This window comes from Triplophysa dalaica, chromosome 19 (genome assembly GCF_015846415.1).
Source record: "Triplophysa dalaica isolate WHDGS20190420 chromosome 19, ASM1584641v1, whole genome shotgun sequence".
Classification (NCBI taxonomy): Eukaryota; Metazoa; Chordata; class Actinopteri; order Cypriniformes; family Nemacheilidae; genus Triplophysa; species Triplophysa dalaica.
In genome coordinates, this window is record NC_079560.1 from 11,757,355 (window position 1) to 11,778,055 (window position 20,701).

At 38.7% G+C, this 20,701-nt stretch overlaps 3 protein-coding genes across 6 annotated transcripts; 2 read left to right on the forward strand and 1 right to left on the reverse strand.

Annotated features, from left to right (window-relative positions):
- Positions 1 to 34: 34 nt before the first annotated feature.
- On the reverse strand, positions 35 to 3,075 carry rab39ba (RAB39B, member RAS oncogene family a). Of its 2 annotated transcripts, none has more exons than XM_056730459.1 (3): positions 2,950 to 3,075; positions 1,794 to 2,020; positions 35 to 1,558 (listed from the first exon to the last, which is right to left on the reverse strand). In XM_056730459.1, the coding sequence occupies exons 2-3, from the start codon at positions 2,006 to 2,008 to the stop codon at positions 1,132 to 1,134; spliced, it is 642 nt and encodes a 213-aa protein (XP_056586437.1). In that variant the 5' UTR covers positions 2,009 to 2,020; positions 2,950 to 3,075; the 3' UTR covers positions 35 to 1,131. The 2 variants fall into 2 exon arrangements, with proteins under 2 accessions (XP_056586437.1, XP_056586436.1); XM_056730458.1 differs by having other exon boundaries at positions 38 to 1,558; positions 2,746 to 3,075.
- Positions 3,076 to 3,237: 162 nt separating this feature from the next.
- On the forward strand, positions 3,238 to 7,713 carry rab38c (RAB38c, member of RAS oncogene family). Its single transcript, XM_056730460.1, has 3 exons — positions 3,238 to 5,126; positions 5,497 to 5,777; positions 7,101 to 7,713. The coding sequence occupies exons 1-3, from the start codon at positions 4,934 to 4,936 to the stop codon at positions 7,266 to 7,268; spliced, it is 642 nt and encodes a 213-aa protein (XP_056586438.1). The 5' UTR covers positions 3,238 to 4,933; the 3' UTR covers positions 7,269 to 7,713.
- A 239-nt stretch (positions 7,714 to 7,952) lies between these two features.
- Positions 7,953 to 20,119, forward strand: LOC130407628 (phosphatidylinositol-binding clathrin assembly protein-like). Of its 3 annotated transcripts, none has more exons than XM_056730711.1 (19): positions 7,953 to 8,766; positions 10,317 to 10,459; positions 10,714 to 10,789; positions 10,941 to 11,043; positions 11,208 to 11,301; positions 11,436 to 11,547; positions 12,701 to 12,807; positions 13,862 to 13,903; positions 15,937 to 16,022; positions 16,306 to 16,339; positions 16,500 to 16,642; positions 16,911 to 17,008; positions 17,578 to 17,694; positions 17,797 to 17,827; positions 18,295 to 18,439; positions 18,570 to 18,593; positions 18,688 to 18,744; positions 19,184 to 19,300; positions 19,432 to 20,119. In XM_056730711.1, the coding sequence occupies exons 1-19, from the start codon at positions 8,637 to 8,639 to the stop codon at positions 19,444 to 19,446; spliced, it is 1,674 nt and encodes a 557-aa protein (XP_056586689.1). In that variant the 5' UTR covers positions 7,953 to 8,636; the 3' UTR covers positions 19,447 to 20,119. The 3 variants fall into 3 exon arrangements, with proteins under 3 accessions (XP_056586689.1, XP_056586690.1, XP_056586691.1); XM_056730712.1 differs by having other exon boundaries at positions 18,307 to 18,439; XM_056730713.1 differs by lacking the exon at positions 13,862 to 13,903.
- The last annotated feature ends 582 nt before the right edge of the window (positions 20,120 to 20,701 follow it).

Sequence of the window (20,701 nt, forward strand, 5' to 3'; positions counted from 1 at the left end):
AAGAAATCGTAATTAGACAAAATCTTTTGTCTCACACCTTTTATTGATAGTTTATCTCATCCCATTCACAAGATTAATAAATATACACAGTTAATAGTCATTTCAGTCATCTAAATGACATTAGTCTGTAAATCAAACAAAGTACATTTCAGCAGCTACTAACCTCAATGACAGGCAACAGTTATTAAAGAGTGCACCAATCAAAAAGGAAAAGATCTATCAGTGCTTTCAAAATAACGTGTGTTGAGTAAGTTCCTGGATGTTGTCAATCTGTTCAAAGAAAAAAATGTAATATACACATGAGGGAAAACATGATCAAATGTCTTGGAGCTGAGAGCATTACACTTTTATTAGCTGAATGTGTAGTCAAAATTAATTTATAAACATGTATGTGAAGAATGTGTAGACCTTGTGCGTGCATTTGAAAAACATAATTTGATGTGAGAATCATTTTCATTTGATTTGATCTTGAACTTTATTTAGTGAATAATTTGAAACTCCAAAAGGGGAAACAAAAAGTTGTCGTCCATCAGATCTGCTAAAATTGGTACAACCTCTACATTCATCTACACGCATAATTTGTGTTCATGTCTCTTTGTCACGCAACGATGCTTCTTCATAAGGACAATAATTTATCTTCCCATTGTTTTCAAATCCAAGATCCCACCAAATAAATAATCAATATATGCCAGTATGTAGTGGTCAAACGATTATGGACCATTGAGAAAAGGAATGACTTTCGATTGGGCATGCTCTTAAATCATCCGTCATTAATGGCTGAACTTTTGGTGTAAACTTTGGGTCTGTCTTTGCTGCTGTCTGTGTGTTGGAGAGTTTGGAAGGTTTGAGACCTCGAGTTTGGGAGATGCATTTTTCTCACAAGTCAGTTCTCTAGATTCCACCTTACCAAAGCAATCAATGATTTCTTGTTTGTCGCTTATCCTTAGGTCTTCACTTGAACTTGACGTTTAGAGAATAGGAACTTTATTCGAAGTAACTATGAGAGCAGGAAACGTTGATACGAGAGAGTATTTGTAGAGTTGCGGTAGTGGGAAATGTCAAGCTAAGGGAAAACAACGGCACTGGTTTCGCGGTGAAGGGGCTTGATAGGCCGGCAAGAGTCACTTCGGATCAACAGAGGCAGCGGCGGTCGCTCTTGGTCACTTCTTCGGACGAATGCACCACATTGGGCACGAAACCGCTCTTGACACCCTCCCATCCCTCCTGGATGGTGATGTCACCAGATTTGACCAGCTCAAAGATGTCGCACGTCAGCTCAGTGAAGGCCCTCTCTACGTTGATGGCGTCACGGGCCGAGGTCTCCACGTAGCGCATGCCGTAAGCACCTGCCAATTTTTCAGCCTCCTGCTGGCTCACCTGCCGCTGCTGTTCCAGGTCGCACTTGTGGCCGACCAATATGAAGACGATGCTGTGCGGCTGCACGTGACTGCGCGCCTCCTCCAGCCACTCATGCACATTTTGGAAAGAGCGCCGGTTGGTGATGTCAAAAAGCAAAAGACCACCCACTGAATTACGATAGTAAGCCCTTGTGATAGATCTGGATCACAGTCAGAAGAGAAGATGAGACCATGTTAGACATGTTTCACAATAGAAATTCAGAGAATAAAGATATAAATATTACATCAAAATGGCTGAGTTTTACACTGAAATGTGCTTTTAATCTATGTACGGTTTTGGGTTTTCATAAGGACAACATTAACTTTTGTCCAAACCTTAAATGATAAAACCATTACAGCTACAACTAAAATGTGATGAAATATCACCAGCTGTACCTAAATCTCTCCTGGCCCGCTGTGTCCCAGATCTGAAGCTTGATGCGTTTGCCTGGTTCGATCTCTACCAGGCGAGAGAAGAAGTCTACTCCAACAGTAGGATCAGACACCTGTGCAAAACGTCCTTCTGTGAAACGTCTGATCAGACACGATTTCCCCACCGTCGAATCACCAATGACAATCAGCCGAAACTGATACAGCCATATAGCTTCCATATCTTATTTAATCTATAAAGAAATAACAATAAAGATGGTTTGAGAATCAAATTTTTGTAAATTCCAATTGAACAATAACTGGTAAAGGATGTTTTGCAAGCTTGAGAACACACTTCCTATGGTGGTGTGGTACAGTGGTAGTACATTAAGGAAACTGTATTTAGCCTAATGATACATATTATTAATTATAACTAAATAAACCTGAATAGACGTGGTTACATCGATAAAAGGTATGTTAAGGATTAGACCAGGGTGGTTCTTTAAATGCATGACAATAAGTCAAATAGGTGTTAGTATATCAAATACAATACTAGGAATTTAATTCTTGACTATTCATTTGCACCGTAATAGTAGGCTACTGTAAAGCATCAAGTATATTTCTGCACCGGAATGATACTCAATTTTTTGTATTTTTGGCATTTCTAAATTTCAAAATGACCAAAACGTTACAACATATAGGCCTATATGAATTCAGTGGTTGGATCAGACCCGAATCCCACATCAAAAACAAGTATCTATTTAAATAGCCATATTATCTGATCAATAATTCACTAGGAGTGCTCAACACAGCCTAATCGAAGGTCAAGTTAAAATAATTGAATGAGAAACATCGCGTATATTGTTGAATAAGTCTATCAAGCAAAAGCATTTTGCATCTTGAAGAAACGACTTGCAGGCCTAGCAATCGCGAAATCGCTCTATGAATATACTGTATTATATTATTGTATTCATATTACCTCGGTAATGCTTCTCAGTGCCTCAGAATGGCAAACCCCATATTCTTCGCTGTTTTTCAGTCCGAAAATATGCAATACAGGGACGTTCCCACGCAATGCATCCAAGCACACCCGAAGGTTTAAAGGATAAATGTGCAACTAGTCCCCGCTTCGAACGTGCACTAAACGACCAAACGAATAAGCATAATCGTCTGCGCTCTTTACCTTAATGTATTGCTTTGAGAAATTGTTTGTAAATTCATGTCGTCAATCTCATGATTAGGGATGAGGAGATGTTTGTGAAAATGTGCTGATGAAATGGCAGTATCATCAGCATCATATAGCCTGACTCATCCCTCATCAGTACCATTACCGTAATGACGGCAGGGGCCGCGCACGCGGCACTTCATTCTATAACGCTTTGCGTCGCACATTTCTGATCTCTCACTCGCCGTATTTCAGACTTCCGGGAGGCGTTACACTGGCACTTTCACAGCCTGGCCATGCCATTGATGCTTGTTAGAGGTGGTTCTCATATAACGTGAAACCAGAAGTTTAAGGTACTGTCCAGTCAGCTAATTCAAGTAAAAGTTTGCTTCTTTTCAGTATAGAGGCTTGGATTTAAATATGTACAAAATACAAGCGTGTGGTAGTAGGCTAACACTTTCGTGGTATTATAACTCAGTCTGCATTATTTTTCAAGAAAATGAGGGCGAGTAAAACATGTGGAAATTTAGTTTTGGCTCTTAAATATCCCTTTGAGTGAGCTGTTATTGTCCACCAAATATGGAAACATCCATGAGGTCAGAGGCCTATTAAAGTGGCGTAAATGCAGTTTCTGCATATCTCCTGTTTATCTTGAGTATTTACAGAAAACTACAAGTCTTTAGTTTGATCACATTTATAAAAGACAGATACAGCTGTGCGATTATTTCCGCAAACATACGACAAGTGCAGGGGGGAGGGTGAAACTAAAGCACTTGCGTACCCATTGCCAACAAAACACATAGACGACTAAGTTTCACCCTGTGCTGTTCATGTCCTGCATCTTTTAGCGCTGCATGGGACCGGCCCATCTATTAGTTTCAAACGATCTCCAAATCCAGAGTTATATCCACCGTTTATATAACATCCATCACTGAATTGCTAACAAACACACTTCAACTTGTCTCACTTTCGCAAGAGTAACCAGCAGCAGGCCCACAGCGCAGCCAATTTTGATGCAGCGCAGCCAATTTTGATGGTAAGCGGGTCTTCCTATCGCTCGTCCATTGACTCGTGAATGGGCTATTTCTTTTACCTTGCTGTGGGAGTGCTTGAGAATTGCCCAGTAAGGGACTAAGAAAAGTTGTTATGTAACTTTCCGAAAGCAATACGAACACTGGTGTAGTGTCTCGAGCACAGAAACACTATGTTATACGTCCAACTAGTTTTTTGACAAGTTGACCATGTCAAGCATGAGAAGACAGCACGTTTAACATAGTCAAGAAATCAGAATGCATGAAACACCTTCGCACATCCACTTTAATGACTTTTGTTTGTGTTTATTAAAGTAGTAGACGTTTATAGCTTTTGAGCTGGACTTGTTTTCCTATTAAATGACTTAAAACTTAAACAACACTTTAACAAATATGCACCATTATATTATATTTGAATGATTTTAAGCACACCTCAATAATTGGTAATAACGGCTTTATTATATTAATCTGTTTTCTGCCTATTATTTTCCCAATAGACTGGATATATAACCATATCTTAAATAATCCTGTTTTTTCCACACACCACGAACTTTCACACGGGTCTTCATACAGTGTGTACCGTGAGTAAATGGGTGTGGCGTTAAGTACCCATCATCTAAGTGCTCAGCGTCTGGGAAGCCCAATCCATCCGTGGCTTTTACTAGATCGGTTTCTTTGCGAGAAAACCATAAACTCAAACAAGCTTTTCTTACGATATTCATTTTTCGTTTGTGTGTTTGATTTGCATCCTTTCTATATTATTTTTGGAATTGAATGGGAAGATAAAGCGCAAACATCACTTGTTTTGACGAAATCCTCCCGTATACAAACTTTTATGAGAGTCTGCGTGCGTCTCATAAACTATATTCATAAAACAAAAAAAAATATGTGTGATGGAAACTAAGATCTGCTGCAAACTGTTTAAAAACTAGGTCACTTCGTTTACGGTCCGTGTGATCATTTATTTTGTCATGGAGAAAGAACATTTGTTCAAAGTCCTCGTGATCGGAGACCTCGGAGTGGGTAAAACGTCAATAATCAAACGGTACGTTCATCAGATATTTTCGCAACATTATCGCGCAACTATTGGGGTGGATTTTGCTCTTAAAGTCCTACACTGGGATAACCAGACTGTCGTCCGGCTACAGTTATGGGACATAGCAGGTAAGTTCTCTATTTACGTCAAATTGTCTGTTTTAAATTGCATTTCTTTTCCTATATAATGTTATTTTATTAGCCTTTTAAAACGCTGAATTACCATTTAAAAGTTTTTTGAACTTCCGAGAATGTGAAGGAATGTGTGTCTATTAATCTCAACAGTTCACATACTCGTGTTAAAGTCACATGATAGTTCGAGGTAGGACCAAAGATCCAAATATACCCCCACCCCTTCTCCCTGGAGTACACACTACAGAAAACTAAAATCTACTTAACTGTCACTGCACTTTTATTGAATGCAATATACTCAAAAAAGATGATGTTTTATATGTCTGCGTTTTGTTTATGATGTCATTTTACATTCCACATGTAATAGGACAGGAGCGCTATGGGAACATGACACGAGTTTACTATCGGGAGGCCGTGGGAGCGCTCATAGTATTTGATGTGACCAGAGCCTCCACGTTTGAAGCGGTGATGAAATGGAAAGAGGACCTCGATGTGAAGGTCACTCTCAGCAATGGCAAGCCCGTCCCAGCTGTTCTTTTAGCCAACAAGTCTGATCAATCTTCCGAGGGTCTGCGGACCCAGATTCCCAAACTTGATAATTTCTGCAAAGAGAATGGATTCGTGGGCTGGTTTGAGACCTCTGCTAAGGTATGAACCTGTGAGTGCTAGGGAACGCGCCGTCTCATGCAAGCCACATACCCCCAAAAGTTGTTTAATGCTTGAACCGTATAAGAGATTATGTTTTGTACTGGAAAGCTCCATGAGAAATACTTTAAAAGTATGATAAAAGAATGCATAGTTTGTTTGTAACATCCCAAGTCTTCTCAAATGATGCATGACTTTGTGCTTATGGTTACTTTAACACTTAGCATTTATTTAACACGAGGTTAGACTATTTTACATCAACAAATACAGCAAGAATGCGTTGTGATCATTAGATAGATGGCCTATGTTTACCATCTAACCCTGATTTAATGAGTTACACAGTGGTCTGTGAAAAGGGAATAGTGTACATAAGGCAGATGGTGCTGTAAAGTGATTCCTGGAAATAATGGCATAACACCCTCCTGTCTGAGACGCTTAACTTTGGATTGCCTTTAATCACTTTATGGCTGTTTTCTTTTCAACATCACCGAGACATTTAGCAAAAGCTAACGCACACATTACATTTCAGCACACCACTAGAGAATTTACCTCTTATATAGATATTTTATGCTTTTTTTAATTGTATTTAACATTGTTGACTTGGATGGATTAACAGTTAAATAAAAAGTCTTTGGGTAGTTATCCTATGGTGTCACATAAAATATTTGGAAAAAAATTGCAAAATAAATAAAGCGAAATCTCTCTCGTGCTATTTTATATTATAAATACGAATACTTAGGGCTGTCGCGATAAATCACATCCAGAGTAAAGTTAATATATGTCTCTGTACTGTGCATATAACATTTATAGTAAATATATATATATATTTATATAAATATATAATATTTAGATGTGTTTATTTATATTTCCAAAATAATTGAATTTATATATAAACATATTAATGTTTCTTAAATATATGCTTGTGTTTATAAATGCAAAATTAAAACGCGCAGTATTCAGACATATATTATATAACACATTTTTATTCTGGATGCTATTAATTGAGATTAATTGTTTGACTGGCCTATTAATATTTTTTTCTACATTTTTTCTGCCACACCGTAGTACACATTTATGGTTTATTCGTCAACTACCCATATACAACTCAAAAAAAGTATGTACTGTTTATTTGCCTATATACACAGTATAGCACTTCAACTATACTGTATGTGAACAGAACAACATATGTATATTTTTACAGTAATAATGCATGCTTAGTGGGAATAGAATAGACATCATATTCTGTATATAAGTGCAAGACTATTTCACATGATTGTATGTGTAATTACCATATTCTGTTTGTTTTTTGTTTCATGCCCACTGAAGGAGAACACAAACATCGATGCAGCAGCTAAATGTCTGGTGGGGCAAATTTTAGCCCATGATGAGAACATCACCAGTGACACAGACTCAGATGTGGTGGCCCTCCCTGGGTACAACAACAACACTAAAGAACGGATCCAAGCTGGGTGTGCGATGTGTTCTAAATGTTAAATACATGGAGCATATGAACGACGTGGAGAAAGAAATGTGTAGCAGATGGTTATGTATTCAAAGACTCAAAAATAGTACAGTACGATTTGTCTCTGAGGGAGACAACATTTTTAATTCATGACGCACAGTGATAGATTGTGCAGCATAAATTCTCTTTATTTGATTGTTGCACTTTCACGCATCAGTGTGTGTTTACAGATGTACACATTCAATATATAAGCCAACTGACAAAGATGTGAGGTGCATTTCTTACTGTGTTGTGTAAACAGACGGAAAGCAGATGGTTGGTACAGTTTTGCTGCTTTTTTATTAAAACTAGCCTACGATTCAGTTACATAAGCTTCAAAATGTGTCATCTAAATACACTAAATCCTTTTAGTGTGATTCACAATTTAAGCAATGCCACCCTACAACCTCTTGCGTTCAAAATAAATGCAATCCCCCATTTTTTTCTCCCCTCAAGCTCTTTAATGTGTTTTTGTGTGTCTGCGCAATATCTGGGTTGTGCATTAAATACAAGCAAGATACACCATTAAAGGCTACGAAATGGCCGTCTGATGCATTCTTGTATATGTACAGAGGGATTTAAAGCAGTGCGGAAATTCCACCTTAAGTTGCCCACCCCAGCTATTCAGACATAGGCCAATCGCCCCCCTCTCCAGTCACCTGATTCTGATACTGCCATTTTGCGCGGAGCGTCCGACTGTTAACTATAGAAAATTGGAATTGTTGCTTCATCAAAGATGTCAACGACGAGATGCTGAATTTTCACATCTAGGACCGACGCCGCGACCACGATAATCGCACGACATCGATTGCTCTCTGTAGCTTATGCAGTTATATTTCGCGAAAGGAGGCTGAAGGAATTTGACAATGATGCTTGCTATCAAATTCCGTTATGCGCCGTCTACACGCATTCAATGAACCCGGGCGATATTTTCCGCTGCTAGACCGACAATTTACCATCGACGACACTTCGTTTTAAAGAGAAAATCGACCGGTTCTGTTCCTTTTTCGTTCATAGTGATCATAGTTAGCTTCATTCTTGCAGCAATTACATGGTTAACCGGCAACACCGGAGGGTAGCGAGTAACACAGTGTCCTTTTTGCGCGTATTAAAAGGGGCAGGCCGTTTAAACACAACGCTTATCCGGACGATAAATAGCTTTTTGTAATTGTCATCATCCTATCAGTGCGCACTTATCCGCGAGCGATCGCTGTTATCTGAATGTCAGAGCATCCTCGCCCGTGTCCGGATCGCATCAGGGTAGCGCTCTCTGCAAGACCGACGAATCCCACGGAGCGGGCACCCCCACACCCCTGCAGTGAATAGATCGCTTTGAAAGAGGATTTATTGAAAATCGTAATATGTCGGGACAGTCCATCACGGACCGGATCGCCGCAGCTCAGCACAGCATGACCGGATCTGCCATCAGCAAAGCCGTGTGCAAGGCCACGACGCACGAAGTCAGCGCGCCCAAGAAGAAGCACCTTGATTGTAGGTTAAAGCTCTAACGCGCCGCGAAATGTCACCCGTTTCATTGCATCATGCTTTGAGAACGGTTGTTTCTTGGTATTCCTGTGGTGTTTTATGCGTTGGTATTTACAACCGCATTCGGGGCCATTTAATGATTATGGCAGATGATTTCTGAACAGCCGTTATAGAGTTCATTTCATCAATTAACTGAAGGTCACCGTAGTCCGTTTACGGTCCCGCACGGACGTTAATGACGCGCGCGTGAATGCAAATTACAATGCGTGATTGACACGCCGAACAATTTGCATATTTACATACGGCAGCGACCTCCGTCTTCATCGTTACACTTGACCGCTGTGTTTTCACCGCATGCGCACGACAACAGAGATGAAACGCCAAGTGGTTTGTTTAAAATAATTGGGCACAATTCTCTATTTTGACATGATGGGAACAGCGTTGATGTGAATCCTCTGCTGGGGTATAAACATTGTATTGCTGATTTTTTTAAACGAAACATACAATGTCAAGGGCATAGCGTGATGAACGTTACCTTGTATTATATCAAAGGCAAGTACAATACTGCCGATTCAATCCTTTATACAATCTTTTTCATCGTTCTCTGAGTCATTGAAGGGGACAACAGCATCAATGCAGTGGAGATGTTTGTATCTGAGGTGTTTTACATCGCACCCCCTTAACCTGCTTTTCAGTCCTATCAGTCATTTATTTGTCAAACGTAGCTGAAGGCAAGCATCATGTTGTAGCTATGATTTTATATAATCTGTTGCATACAGATGACTCTTCACATATGAGTCACGGACGAAAGATGCGTTTTATTAGTAGTCATTCAGTTGTGATGTCTTTCTACTTCCATCACCATCTTGGCAAGGAGATCGGTCCACATTTCTATTGTTTTGAGGTTTGGATGTGAGTTTGATGTGAAGGGCGTCCCTACAGCCAATGTCTAAATACATTGTGTTTTTTAAAACGCAAGAGAGGGTGATGCTTCAGTTGCATCCCAAAATTGGTTATTCTTTAATTCACGAATAATAACCGAGCACAGTTGATTAATTGAATCGGTTATCAATTAATCCGTCTGTTAATGAGTCCAGAGCAGATGTACTGTGGAGGACAGAAAGAAAGCAGCCTGCAGATCTAATAAACCGCCTGTCTCATTCAAAGTAATAAAAGGTAGCAGGTGTTCTGTCAATATGTGTGATAGAATTCAATGATACACTTTCTATTATATGTTAATTAGAGATAGATCAAGTGGAACTTTTGAGTTACCGCTATTCAAGCGATGTCATGTAGGATGGCAGACCATCCTCGCCATATAAAATATGGAAAATTATCATTTTTTAATAATACAAAGGAGCGTTATCATTGGAACACACCTTATAGTTTGATTGAATACCATTATGCAATATTTGCAATTGTATAAAGTAGCTGTAATTTTGGCCATTCAGTGTATATATTTGTTTAGATCCTATTTAGGTTTTTTCTGTCACACAATATAATCACCTTGAATCATGCAAGTTGTTTGTTTCTGCTCTGTTTCCCACCATTTCCAGATTTAATGCACTGCACCAATGAGCTGAACGTGAATATACCTCACTTGGCCGATACGTTGTTTGAGAGAACAGCAAATCAGAGCTGGGTGGTGGTCTTTAAGGCTCTCGTTACTACACACCACCTTATGATGTACGGCAATGAGGTACGGTCTGTTGCCCGACATCACAGTTTGCCTTGTTGTTGTTGGTGTTTCTCGGTGGGATGTAGCGTGTCACAAAATCAATATAAAAGTACTTGCTAGAGCCATTCTGTGAGATGTCTGACACGTACGATCATAATCACGTTTTTTGGGTAGTCGTGAACCATAGTATTGCATGTTTGGAAAAATACGTTTCACTCGATATACATTCCACAAGCCTGCATCAATATCTGTCCTTTACGTTTCCTATCAAACAGAGGTTCATCCAGTACCTTGCATCAAGAAGCACACTCTTTAACTTGAATAATTTCGTAGATAAAGGAGCGTTACAAGGTAAGTAAACCTTCAATGTTATGTTTATTAATAGATCAATTCTAACCACGGCAGATTTATGTGTTGTGGGTGTGTCTGATGGTAATCCTAATACAGTAGTAGGAGGGTACAGGCTTCTGTGACTCTTATTCTTACTGACCGTCTGTTCCAGGTTACGACATGTCCATCTACATTAGACGTTACAGCAGGTATCTGAACGAGAGGGCTCTGTCCTACAGACTCGTCGCGCTTGATTTCACCAAGATGAAGAGAGGGTGAGGCATCCGCTCTGGGGAAATATTCCACAATGACTCAAACAAGACAAATAGCTCTTACTGCTGACAGACAGCAGTGCTTAAAAGCAGATTCTGAAAGCGCAAAGCCGTGATCACACCTTTCTGTCTCAGCTAACCTCTTGCCATCCATATGTTCTGTTTAGGAGCGATGGAGTGATGCGAACTATGAGTATAGACAAGCTGATGAAGACTCTCCCTATCATTCAGAATCAGCTTGACGCCCTTTTGGACTTTGAGGTACCTAAGAGCTTAAAAATAAATGGTTGACACTAAATTGTATACTTAGCTGGAGATTAGCGTACAGGCATTTTTAAAGGTTGACCTAGTAGGTTCATGTTTTAAATACATGTGTTGCTCTGTGTGTTTTGTAGGCCAGTTCTAATGAACTGACCAATGGGGTGATCAATTGTGCCTTCACGCTGCTCTTCAAAGACTCCATCCGCATCTTTGCTGCTTACAATGAAGGTGTCATTAATCTGCTAGGTAATACATATATTTCATAGCAAAATTGCCTGTTTTTTCTAATCTTGTAATTTGCTATAAAGGGTTGCATACAGTATGTTATATAAAAAAAATTACTTGAATGCTTGGTTTGTGTGAACGTTGTGTAAATACAGCCGTGGAAATAATGAAGAGACCATTCCGAATGTTCATTTCATCAGCATTACTAGATGTATTCCAGTCTAGCGTCTGTTTGAATTTAAACAAAACAAAACCAAACCTCGGGAGTGACATAAGGTCATCCAACAGCAACATGTGAAGGACTGATAGCATGACAAGACACATGAAAACTGTGGGTTATCACATAAAAAAATATTTTTGTACTTTTTCTAAATACATTCACAAATATTATTGTTGTAGTGCTTCAACGTGAATATAAACTTGTTTTCTTTGCAGTATTTGAGGTCTGAAAAAATGCAGAGCATCTTTTCTGTTATTTTGAACTGTTTCTTCAGATTTCATTTCCTGCATTAAAGGCAAAAAGAAACAATATTTTTGTTTGAAATTAGGAGAAATATTGTTAGCAATGCATGACATGAAACAAAATCATAATGTTACCTAAACGCACACCTAAAAAAAGGAATATTCTGAAAAACGGAAAATAATTTCGAAATGGTCTCTTAATTTTGTCTGCGGCTGTTTACAGTAAGGTCAAAAGTGCCTTTTTTATCTTTAACAAATTTTGAATTATATAACAATTGTATTATCAGAAAGCAACTTAAGTGAAAGTTAACACAAGTTACTTAGTATTGGATAGGCATCCATCTGAGTTATCATAGAATTTGTGTAAAACCCGATTTTTTTACGAACATGATGCAAAAAATCTTAAACATTATTTGAACATCAACTAAAATAAGAGCAGAATCTTAAACATTTCTAATTCTATTTGCTATTATTGTAAGTTTTTTTCCTTCTAAATTGATCAAAATCCTGAAACATCTATCCATTACCAAATTTGATTTTCAATCTCAGATTTTCAATCTGTGGACCCCACTGCGTGTTTGTACTGTACTGTATGTGCAAGTGTCTGGATTACAAATGTTGTTTGCTGGAAATGAATTAAAATGATATTTGTTTGCTTCAAAGAAAAACTTAAATTGCATTTGCTACATTGACCTTTTTCTTCACTTCAAAGAGAAATATTTTAATATGAAGAAGAATCAATGCAAAGAGGCGCTGGAAATATACAAGAGGTTTCTTATCAGGATGACCAAGCTCTCTGAGTTTCTCAAGGTGGCGGAGGTAAAGCGTCTCTAGATCTAATCTATGCATGGGATGGTTGGGTTCATCTTATTCAGGTCCTTTCTGCTGAGTGTCCCTTTTTGCCTTCCGGTCCAAAAACATGTATCAAAGGTCTCCCCCTCATGCTGCCTGTTCTGGTGCCTGCACTGCATGCCTTAGCAGAAAGTCTTTCTATCTATCTGTCCCTCTCAACAACAACAACAGGAACAGAGCTGTGATACTCACATATAAAATCTGTTTGTCTTTTGACGTTAATGTGCAAACGAGTTGAATCTTTGTTTTGCAGTTTGGATACAGGGCACAGTTGTCAATTTGGCCCCCTCTGAAGGCCCCCAGAAGCTATTAGAGGAAAAATCGTTCAAAGACTCTTGTTGATTCCTTTTCACTTTCTCGATTTAATAAGATATTGGTGAATAATTAACAGGCATTTCCATGTAAAGGTACAATATATTTGACAACTGTGCCGGTGTGATGGTTGGAATTTAGCTGTTTACTTTTGTCTGTCAAGCACATTATTTTGATGTGTATGGAGGCATATGTTGGGGAAAAATGCTAAGCACATCCTTCTTGAGTTTCTCTTTCTTTTCTCTTTCGTTTATTCGCTTTTTTGGCTGAATAATATGACTCTTCTGGAAACGGGTGAAGTGCTATCCAAAAACTGACTAAAGTTGACTTTAAGAGCACATTTCTTTATTTGTATAACAATGTTTGTATGCCATTTGTTTTTCTTGTCTTTTTTTCCAAAGTCAACATTAGTTGTGTGTTTCTTTTGGATGTTTCTCACCTAGTCATGTAAATATTTCCATCACTGTCCTCATGACCTTCAAGTGACATTTCAATGTCTCACCGCTCACCACGCCACCTACATAATGTTACTGTCTGTCTGTGAACATCCATATTTTCCTATGGGTTATCTCATACACTGCATGGAGTAATTGCTCTTTTTCTTAATTCTTCTTTCTCCCTTCTCCACGTACCTTGGTTCTCTTTTTGCCGTTTGGTTTCACATTTTGTTTTCCGTTCTCCCTTCCCTTCCTTTTCTTTTGTGTCACAGCAAGTTGGAATTGATCAGGTTGACATCCCAGATCTTTCACAGGTTAGTGGTGCATTTCATCTCAGTTACTCACTTGTGGCTTCATCCTGATCTCTCATTCACGCCTCACCCCATTAGACCATCATCCCCCGCCCTTATTCTTTTGACCCCCCCTTCCTCCCCCCCATCTATCCGACTTTTAGGATAGGGGCCTCAAGAAACTTACTCCATACCCGCGCACTCCCACGGAATCAGATGTGCTGTTTTGCATTTTCTGTTGTCATCAGAGGTAAATGGGTACCAAAGCTAGTCTATGTGACTTTTTAGAGACGCTATCTCTGATGTGTTAGTTTAGCATTTGATGAGTTACCAAAAGTCAATTACGGCTATTGCAGTACTGCTTAGTGCTTGCCCCTCAAGCCACTATTTCTTACTGGCATACCCATGAGAAATTCGATTGCTTGTAATTCTTATACTGATTGATATATGGCTAAGTGGTGCTCGTGCCAATGAACCTTGGCCAAACCGACCGGTCGTGATGCTGTGGGCGTGGCCTCACTAAACAAAGTCATCTCTTAACCTGTAAGCAGCACTCATCTTTGCCATATATCTCTGTATTGGTAGGGTATTCTGCTTGGATAGCTTCTTGGGAAGAACAGTGAATGTGCACAACTCAAAGAATGCCTCAAAACTGGAGTAGGGGACTGAATTCTGCCTGGCACCTCCTGAAGTTTTCCTGTCAGTGTTAAAGACAAATATAGGTCTCCAGCTTTTGCTGGTTATGCATGTCTTGGCAATTGGGTGCTGGGCATTAATGTCCCCCTTCAGTTTGCCACCATTTGGCATATTTGACATTTTCATTTACATCGGACAGGGACTCCTGAAGGTGTTGGGCTGGCACACTACCGAGTGGTACTTCAACCATGTCAACAATACATTTTATTGGAAGGAGTGCCTTGTTTTCTAAAGCTGCAGCAGTATTCAGAAGGCCTGCATTATATTCTAGTACTATATCATTAGCAATGACATCGATTAGATTTATTATAAGTCGCCTTCGGCTATTCAAGTTGCCTTTCTTCATCATGGCCTTTTGTATACTTCTACTCCTGTAGTACCCTTGTCTAAACTTCTCTTCCTTGTTTATCTCTCCTTTTAATAGTGTGTTGTTTCGTTGCATATGTTTCAGATTTCTCAGTAAAAAATCTCCCTGTATTGCGTCTGTAGCTGAGAAATCTGTACTTTTGTTATTCATGAAATTTTCTCTTTTAAATTGGCATGCACACCAGGCACAGCTAGTGGCTGAAAGGCAAATATTGTATAGGAACAGACATTTGCATTCCCAACTCATCATTTTGATTCGCTTGACGTTGCTGTTTTTAGACAAAATGCAATACAGGCATATAATACCAGAAACGTGGTCTCATTCAATGTTTGCCTTTCTTTAGTTAACCTGCTTTGGCTTCCAAATGTTTCAAATTCTATCGAAATGTTGATGCAGACATTCTCATAGACGCTCACCGAGTCTGCTCGAAAACAATTTAATTTCAAGAAATCCACGTGGAATCCAAAGATTAGCAGGTTCTGCTGTGGCATTTGATATCTTTAACAGTATGTGCATTTATATTCTGTGCATGAATAGAAAAGTCTGCTTTCTGTTTTCCATGGTTTTAATCCTTTAGTGACCCCACAGGCCTCCAAACGGTCTGTTTGAAAACATGCATGGGACACAGAAATTTTCTGCATGTGTAGCTTTAAACTCAAATCCTCTCCACTTGAATTATTTCTGTTGTGTTTCCCCCTTGTTTTCAGAGACTCATAACCACTAATAGGTTCCTAGTTACGCAGACTTTGTGTGTGTGAAGTTATGAGTGTGTGAGTGAAAGATTATAAGACAGATATAGTTTGTATACAGTTGGAAATCCTGTTGCATGGTAAAATACACAGTTTATGCATCTATTGCTAACTGTCCAGGTTAGAAGTACTGTATGTTCATATGTATGAGTGTGTGCGATTCTTTTGATTATTTTTTGCTGCTACTGCTACCATTTTGTTACCTAAAATGTGTGTTTCATCCCATCTTGACCTCACACCACCAGGCTCCCAGCAGTCTTTTAGAAGCTCTGGAGCAACATTTGTCCTCTTTGGATGGCAAGAAAATGAAAGAGGCCTCAACCATCAGCAGGTACTTATCAATAAAACAGTCTTTTTTAGAGAAACACTTCTAGGGTTCTTTAGGAATACTTCGTTTTATTGAAATTGATAGACAAGGCTTGCTGTTTAATGTGCATTTATAATCACGGATGTCATAGTGATTCTGTTCTTGCTATAAAAAGATCCTTATAGAAGCATACTGAGACAATTCCTCACCATGTACATGCGGAAACTTGCTTACAAATTGATTTATTAGTCGGTTTTGTGTCTATTTGAACTGATATTGCATTAAATAATTCTATTTACATTTATAGGGAGGGTGAGGGTGACAGACTACAGCCGGCAAAGGTAACAAATCTAATTGATTTGCAAGTGTCAGTGTAAACCTTAGAACGGCATGAAACATCTTTTCACCATCCTGCCCTCACAAACAGTTCGTTTTTCTGAACAGTTACACATTCTGTTAGACGTTCAATGTCAAGTTAATGAGGTTAATTCTTTTCCGCAGGCTGTTCAGCTCAAAGACATTGGCATGCAGACCCCAACAGTGTCCCCCAGTGGGCAGTCTGTGGGCAGTGCCAACAGTAGCTGCACCAGCAGTGGTGCCACCGAGCTCCTCTCCAGTCCACCTAATCAACACATCACAAACGGGTACATGTCCTGTTTTTCTGCAGTGTTGCTTGTGTAGAAAATAAATATCAACTCAAAATCTGAGTTTAAATGGGGACAGATAATGTGTTTGTCTCCTACATTTGCCTTTCATTTAGATTTGTTTTGCATGCACCTTTATACGAAGCCACGTTCAAATAAAAAACAAGCAATTTATCAATAAGGAGTTGACATTAGCTCATATTAACCCCAAAAAGCAGAAAAAACATCTGTAAGGTTAAACTTAATTCTTGCTTACCATCCCTGACAGTGTGCACAACTTCACCAATGATCATTTTGATGTCCAACACAATTCCAGCGCCCCCGTTCAGACAACCACCCTGCCGGCCAGTAACAACAGCTGGGGAGGTAATAAAACCAAATGCCACTGACATCAGCACATCGGTGTCTCCATTGAGTGTCTATTCCTGTATTATATTGCTTGTAATTTGCTGTGTACAGATGTGTTTGAATGTTTATAATGCTCTTTCTTCATTTCTTCTTCATTTTATGGCTATCACTTGGGACTCATCCGGGTGAGTCTTTTATAAGCTTTTATGATGAGTATAATGGCTTTTAAAGGTGAAGTGTGTCATTTCCGGGCTTTTACCGTCACCAAATGGAATTGCAAAAATAGATTTGAAGAGGTTTACTCAACACTGCCTGCATCTGCTGTTGCCCCAATCTGACCCCATTGGTTGAGAAAAAGTGTTGCTAATGAGCTAATGATTTTTGATAAACCACTAAGTCACGTTTTGCGTAAATTCACATACAAACGACATACTTGTATGTAGTATTCTGAAATTAAGACTGGGATAGGACAATCTATTTTGAAAATTAACCTCTATATGAGAATATAAGAATATCTACTTTTAAAAATAAGAAAATATCATTAACATGTTACTTCTGTTTGATCTACCAGGTTGGTTCTCTCGTAGGAGCACTTTTGAAGCCCACGCTCTCCTCACAGGTCCAGAGTCACGGCACACAGCTCTACAATGGAGGGAAATTACTTACTAATGACCTGGACTCATCCTTGGCCAATCTAGTTGGCAGTGAGTTTTTATTTTGTTTATTTTCTTTCTATGGCATTAAAACTAATTTGATTCAATCCATGTGCTACCTTGTTAGATAATGCATATGTTTGTTTGCTTTAGATTTACATTTTGGAGGGCCCCCAGCAAAAAAGTAAGTATTCTGAAAGAGGTTCTCTGGCAGTGTTTAAAAAACGTTTGTTTGTTGTAGCTATAAATTGAATGTTATAGGGATTCACCCAAAAATGAAAATTATGTCATAATTTACGCTTGTCGTTTCAAAGCTGTATGACTTTCTTCTGCAGAACAGAAAATAAGATATTTTCAAGAATGAATGTTATTGAAATATTGAAATTATAGTGAAATTAAAATCAGTTCATAGACTAGGTAACAAATTCATAATAATTTATAAGAACTCTGAACCATATCATGCATATTATGCATTCTATTCTATTTATTACTATCCTTTTTATTTCCCTATTTTAAATATTTTTACTATGTGGTTATTTGTTGTCTGTTTATTTCACAATGTCTTTTTTGTACAAATTGTTGTTAACAATGCACTATAGAGATAAATGTGTTACAGAGAGCACATTTCTAACAGTTTGACTTAAAAAAAAGTATTGTTTCCAGGCCAGAAGTGCAGTGGACTCATTTGGAGAAGAAGTCATCTGGAGGTTCTCACTGGCAGTCCAAAGCTGTGAATGGCACAGGACATTGGAGCCACACACACCTGGCTCCTGCACCCATACCGATGCAACAGATGGTATGTGAACCGGACCCATTGTGCTCCTCAGTCTGATTCAATATGTTTGCATACGATACAAATGGATTCAAAACCCCAAAACCTGTTGGATTTGTACCGCTGTCAGTAATGTCTGTTTTTCTCTCCTCAGAATGGAATGATTTATACTGGCTATGTAAGTTCTGCTTGTACATAAACACGGTCGAATCATGTAATTTAAAAAGAAAATATTGCTGCTATTTGCATTCATTCATGTCAATGTCTCTCAGGCACCAGCTCCAGTTGCATTTCCGATGACAACCCCTCAAGTGCCTATGTATGGGATGGTAGGTGTCATGTCAATATTTCTGCATTAAAGCCATATTAAAATATGCCAGGTGTGATCCACCTTAACCCTCTAGTGTCAGAGATTGAATTTTGATTTAGGTCTGTGTAAATGAAATGCGACATCGGTGCAGTGCCTTCATCTTTCTTATCAAGAATGTGTATTTCATATTCATAACTTCATATTTTTCATTCAACATTGATGATTCTACATGGATAATTTCATATTTTAAATATACATTTTATAGGTTCACTTCATAATTTTGGTTTACATGTGTTTATGCCAACAATAAATGTATATTATACTGTATATATGGTGTGTTTCAATGCCACCTTTGCAGTATAAATGATCAATTAATGTCATTTAAAAATGACTCCAGTTGATACCAGAATCCTAAGGAAATGCATATGGTGCTCATTCTGTGCTTTCTGAATCTGTAGATTCCTCCTCAAATGGGCCAGATGGGGTCAGTACCCTTGATGGGTCCTCAGCCTGTGATATATAACCAGCCCATCCTCCGCGCCACCAACCCTTTCACCCCCATCCCTGGAGCTCAGGTACTCCAAACACTTCTTCCTGTCCTTAACTTATCACAAGATTTATGGCTGTCCTTCCACACGTAACTCTTCCCATGTGTTAACATTAAAAATTACGGCATGTCACTTTAAGCTATCTTCTTTCTTTCCAGATGCACTTCATGTAGCGCTGAGGAGCATGAGAAACTGACGCATACGCCCAAGGAAAAACATCAACCAATCCGAAACCAAAAAACGGCAAGGCAGACGAGGAATGGTTTTAATGCTTCAAAGAGACTGAAGATTTGTTCATGTGGCATTTCCCCCCTACCCCCGCGTGTTTGTAACATACCCCTCCGTCCAGAATTACACGTCCTATGTCATTTTACATATTCCCTTTCATTTTTAAGTGTCAAATTGTAGTGTTTTTAGGCAGCCCTCTTTGATGATGTCACTGGCTGATGCAAACGGAATGATAGTGTACAGTGAATTGCAGTGGAATGAAACGTTGTCATGATGTCAAGCCCCTCCCCTCCCTACCCGTTTGGAAAAGTGATTGTTGTAATTGTGCACACTTGAATCAATGTTTATAATGTCTGAACCAAGCCACGGTTTTGTATGCACATTGCCTGAATAGTGTTTCGAATCGACCACTGTCAATGTTGACTGTGCCCCAGCGGCCGACGTCCCGAAATCTTGAGTTTTGGAGAAATGTGTATAGGTTACTTTTCGTACATGTGTCTCGTCCCCCAACATTTTGGATTTCACCTTAAAAGTTAAATTTGTTTCTACATGACTTGTAATGCCTCATTCAGGTATGGTAAGGTATAGCTGTTTGGATTAAAGTAAAATACAGCAGTATGGTTCTGTATGGAAATTATCTTTATTTGTGTTCATTTTTAACACAATTTTTATGAATTATTAAATGATAGTAATTGCCAGAAATAAAAAGTTAACATTAGGCTATAAATGAACTCGACATGGCATGTAAGTCGCCATGTTGTGGAAGGGGTAAGTGAGCCGTTGGTTGCAATTCGCAGAGTCTCCACTAGATTTTACAGACTGGTCCTTTAAGAAATTACACCTTCGCATATAAAAAGTGTATATTAGTACATCAGAGGTACATGTTGGTACTTAATATATACATATCTTTACCTAAAAAGACATATACATATAAGAAACGTTGGTTCTTTTAAAGGGTAACATCCCAGTGATACCTTTGGTACATTTTCTTACATTGAATGCATGATAACATTTAATATCTCAAGCATGGTATGTAGTCCCATGTAGCAACCGCCTTTAAGTTGTGTGAGGTACCACTGAGTTTTATGGCCTACAACGATTTTTTTTATTTTAGGCAGTTAAACCAAAAACCTATGAAAACCAGAAGTGCAAAAGAAAGTTCTGTGTTTTATCCTACAAAACAACATCATAACTGCTACA

Excerpts from the sequence above, each read along its gene's own strand:
- rab39ba (XM_056730459.1), bottom strand. The coding sequence starts at position 2,008 with ATGGAAGCTATATGGCTGTATCAGTTTCGGCTGATTGTCATTGGTGAT. Across the intron at positions 1,559-1,793 it reads GCGGGCCAGGAGAGATTTAG|ATCTATCACAAGGGCTTACT; the intron begins GTACAGCTGGTG and ends ACTGTGATCCAG.
- rab38c (XM_056730460.1), top strand. The coding sequence starts at position 4,934 with ATGGAGAAAGAACATTTGTTCAAAGTCCTCGTGATCGGAGACCTCGGA. Across the intron at positions 5,127-5,496 it reads ACAGTTATGGGACATAGCAG|GACAGGAGCGCTATGGGAAC; the intron begins GTAAGTTCTCTA and ends CACATGTAATAG. Across the intron at positions 5,778-7,100 it reads GGTTTGAGACCTCTGCTAAG|GAGAACACAAACATCGATGC; the intron begins GTATGAACCTGT and ends TGCCCACTGAAG.
- LOC130407628 (XM_056730711.1), top strand. The coding sequence starts at position 8,637 with ATGTCGGGACAGTCCATCACGGACCGGATCGCCGCAGCTCAGCACAGC. Across the intron at positions 11,302-11,435 it reads ACGCCCTTTTGGACTTTGAG|GCCAGTTCTAATGAACTGAC; the intron begins GTACCTAAGAGC and ends TGTGTTTTGTAG. Across the intron at positions 13,904-15,936 it reads ACATCCCAGATCTTTCACAG|GCTCCCAGCAGTCTTTTAGA; the intron begins GTTAGTGGTGCA and ends TCACACCACCAG.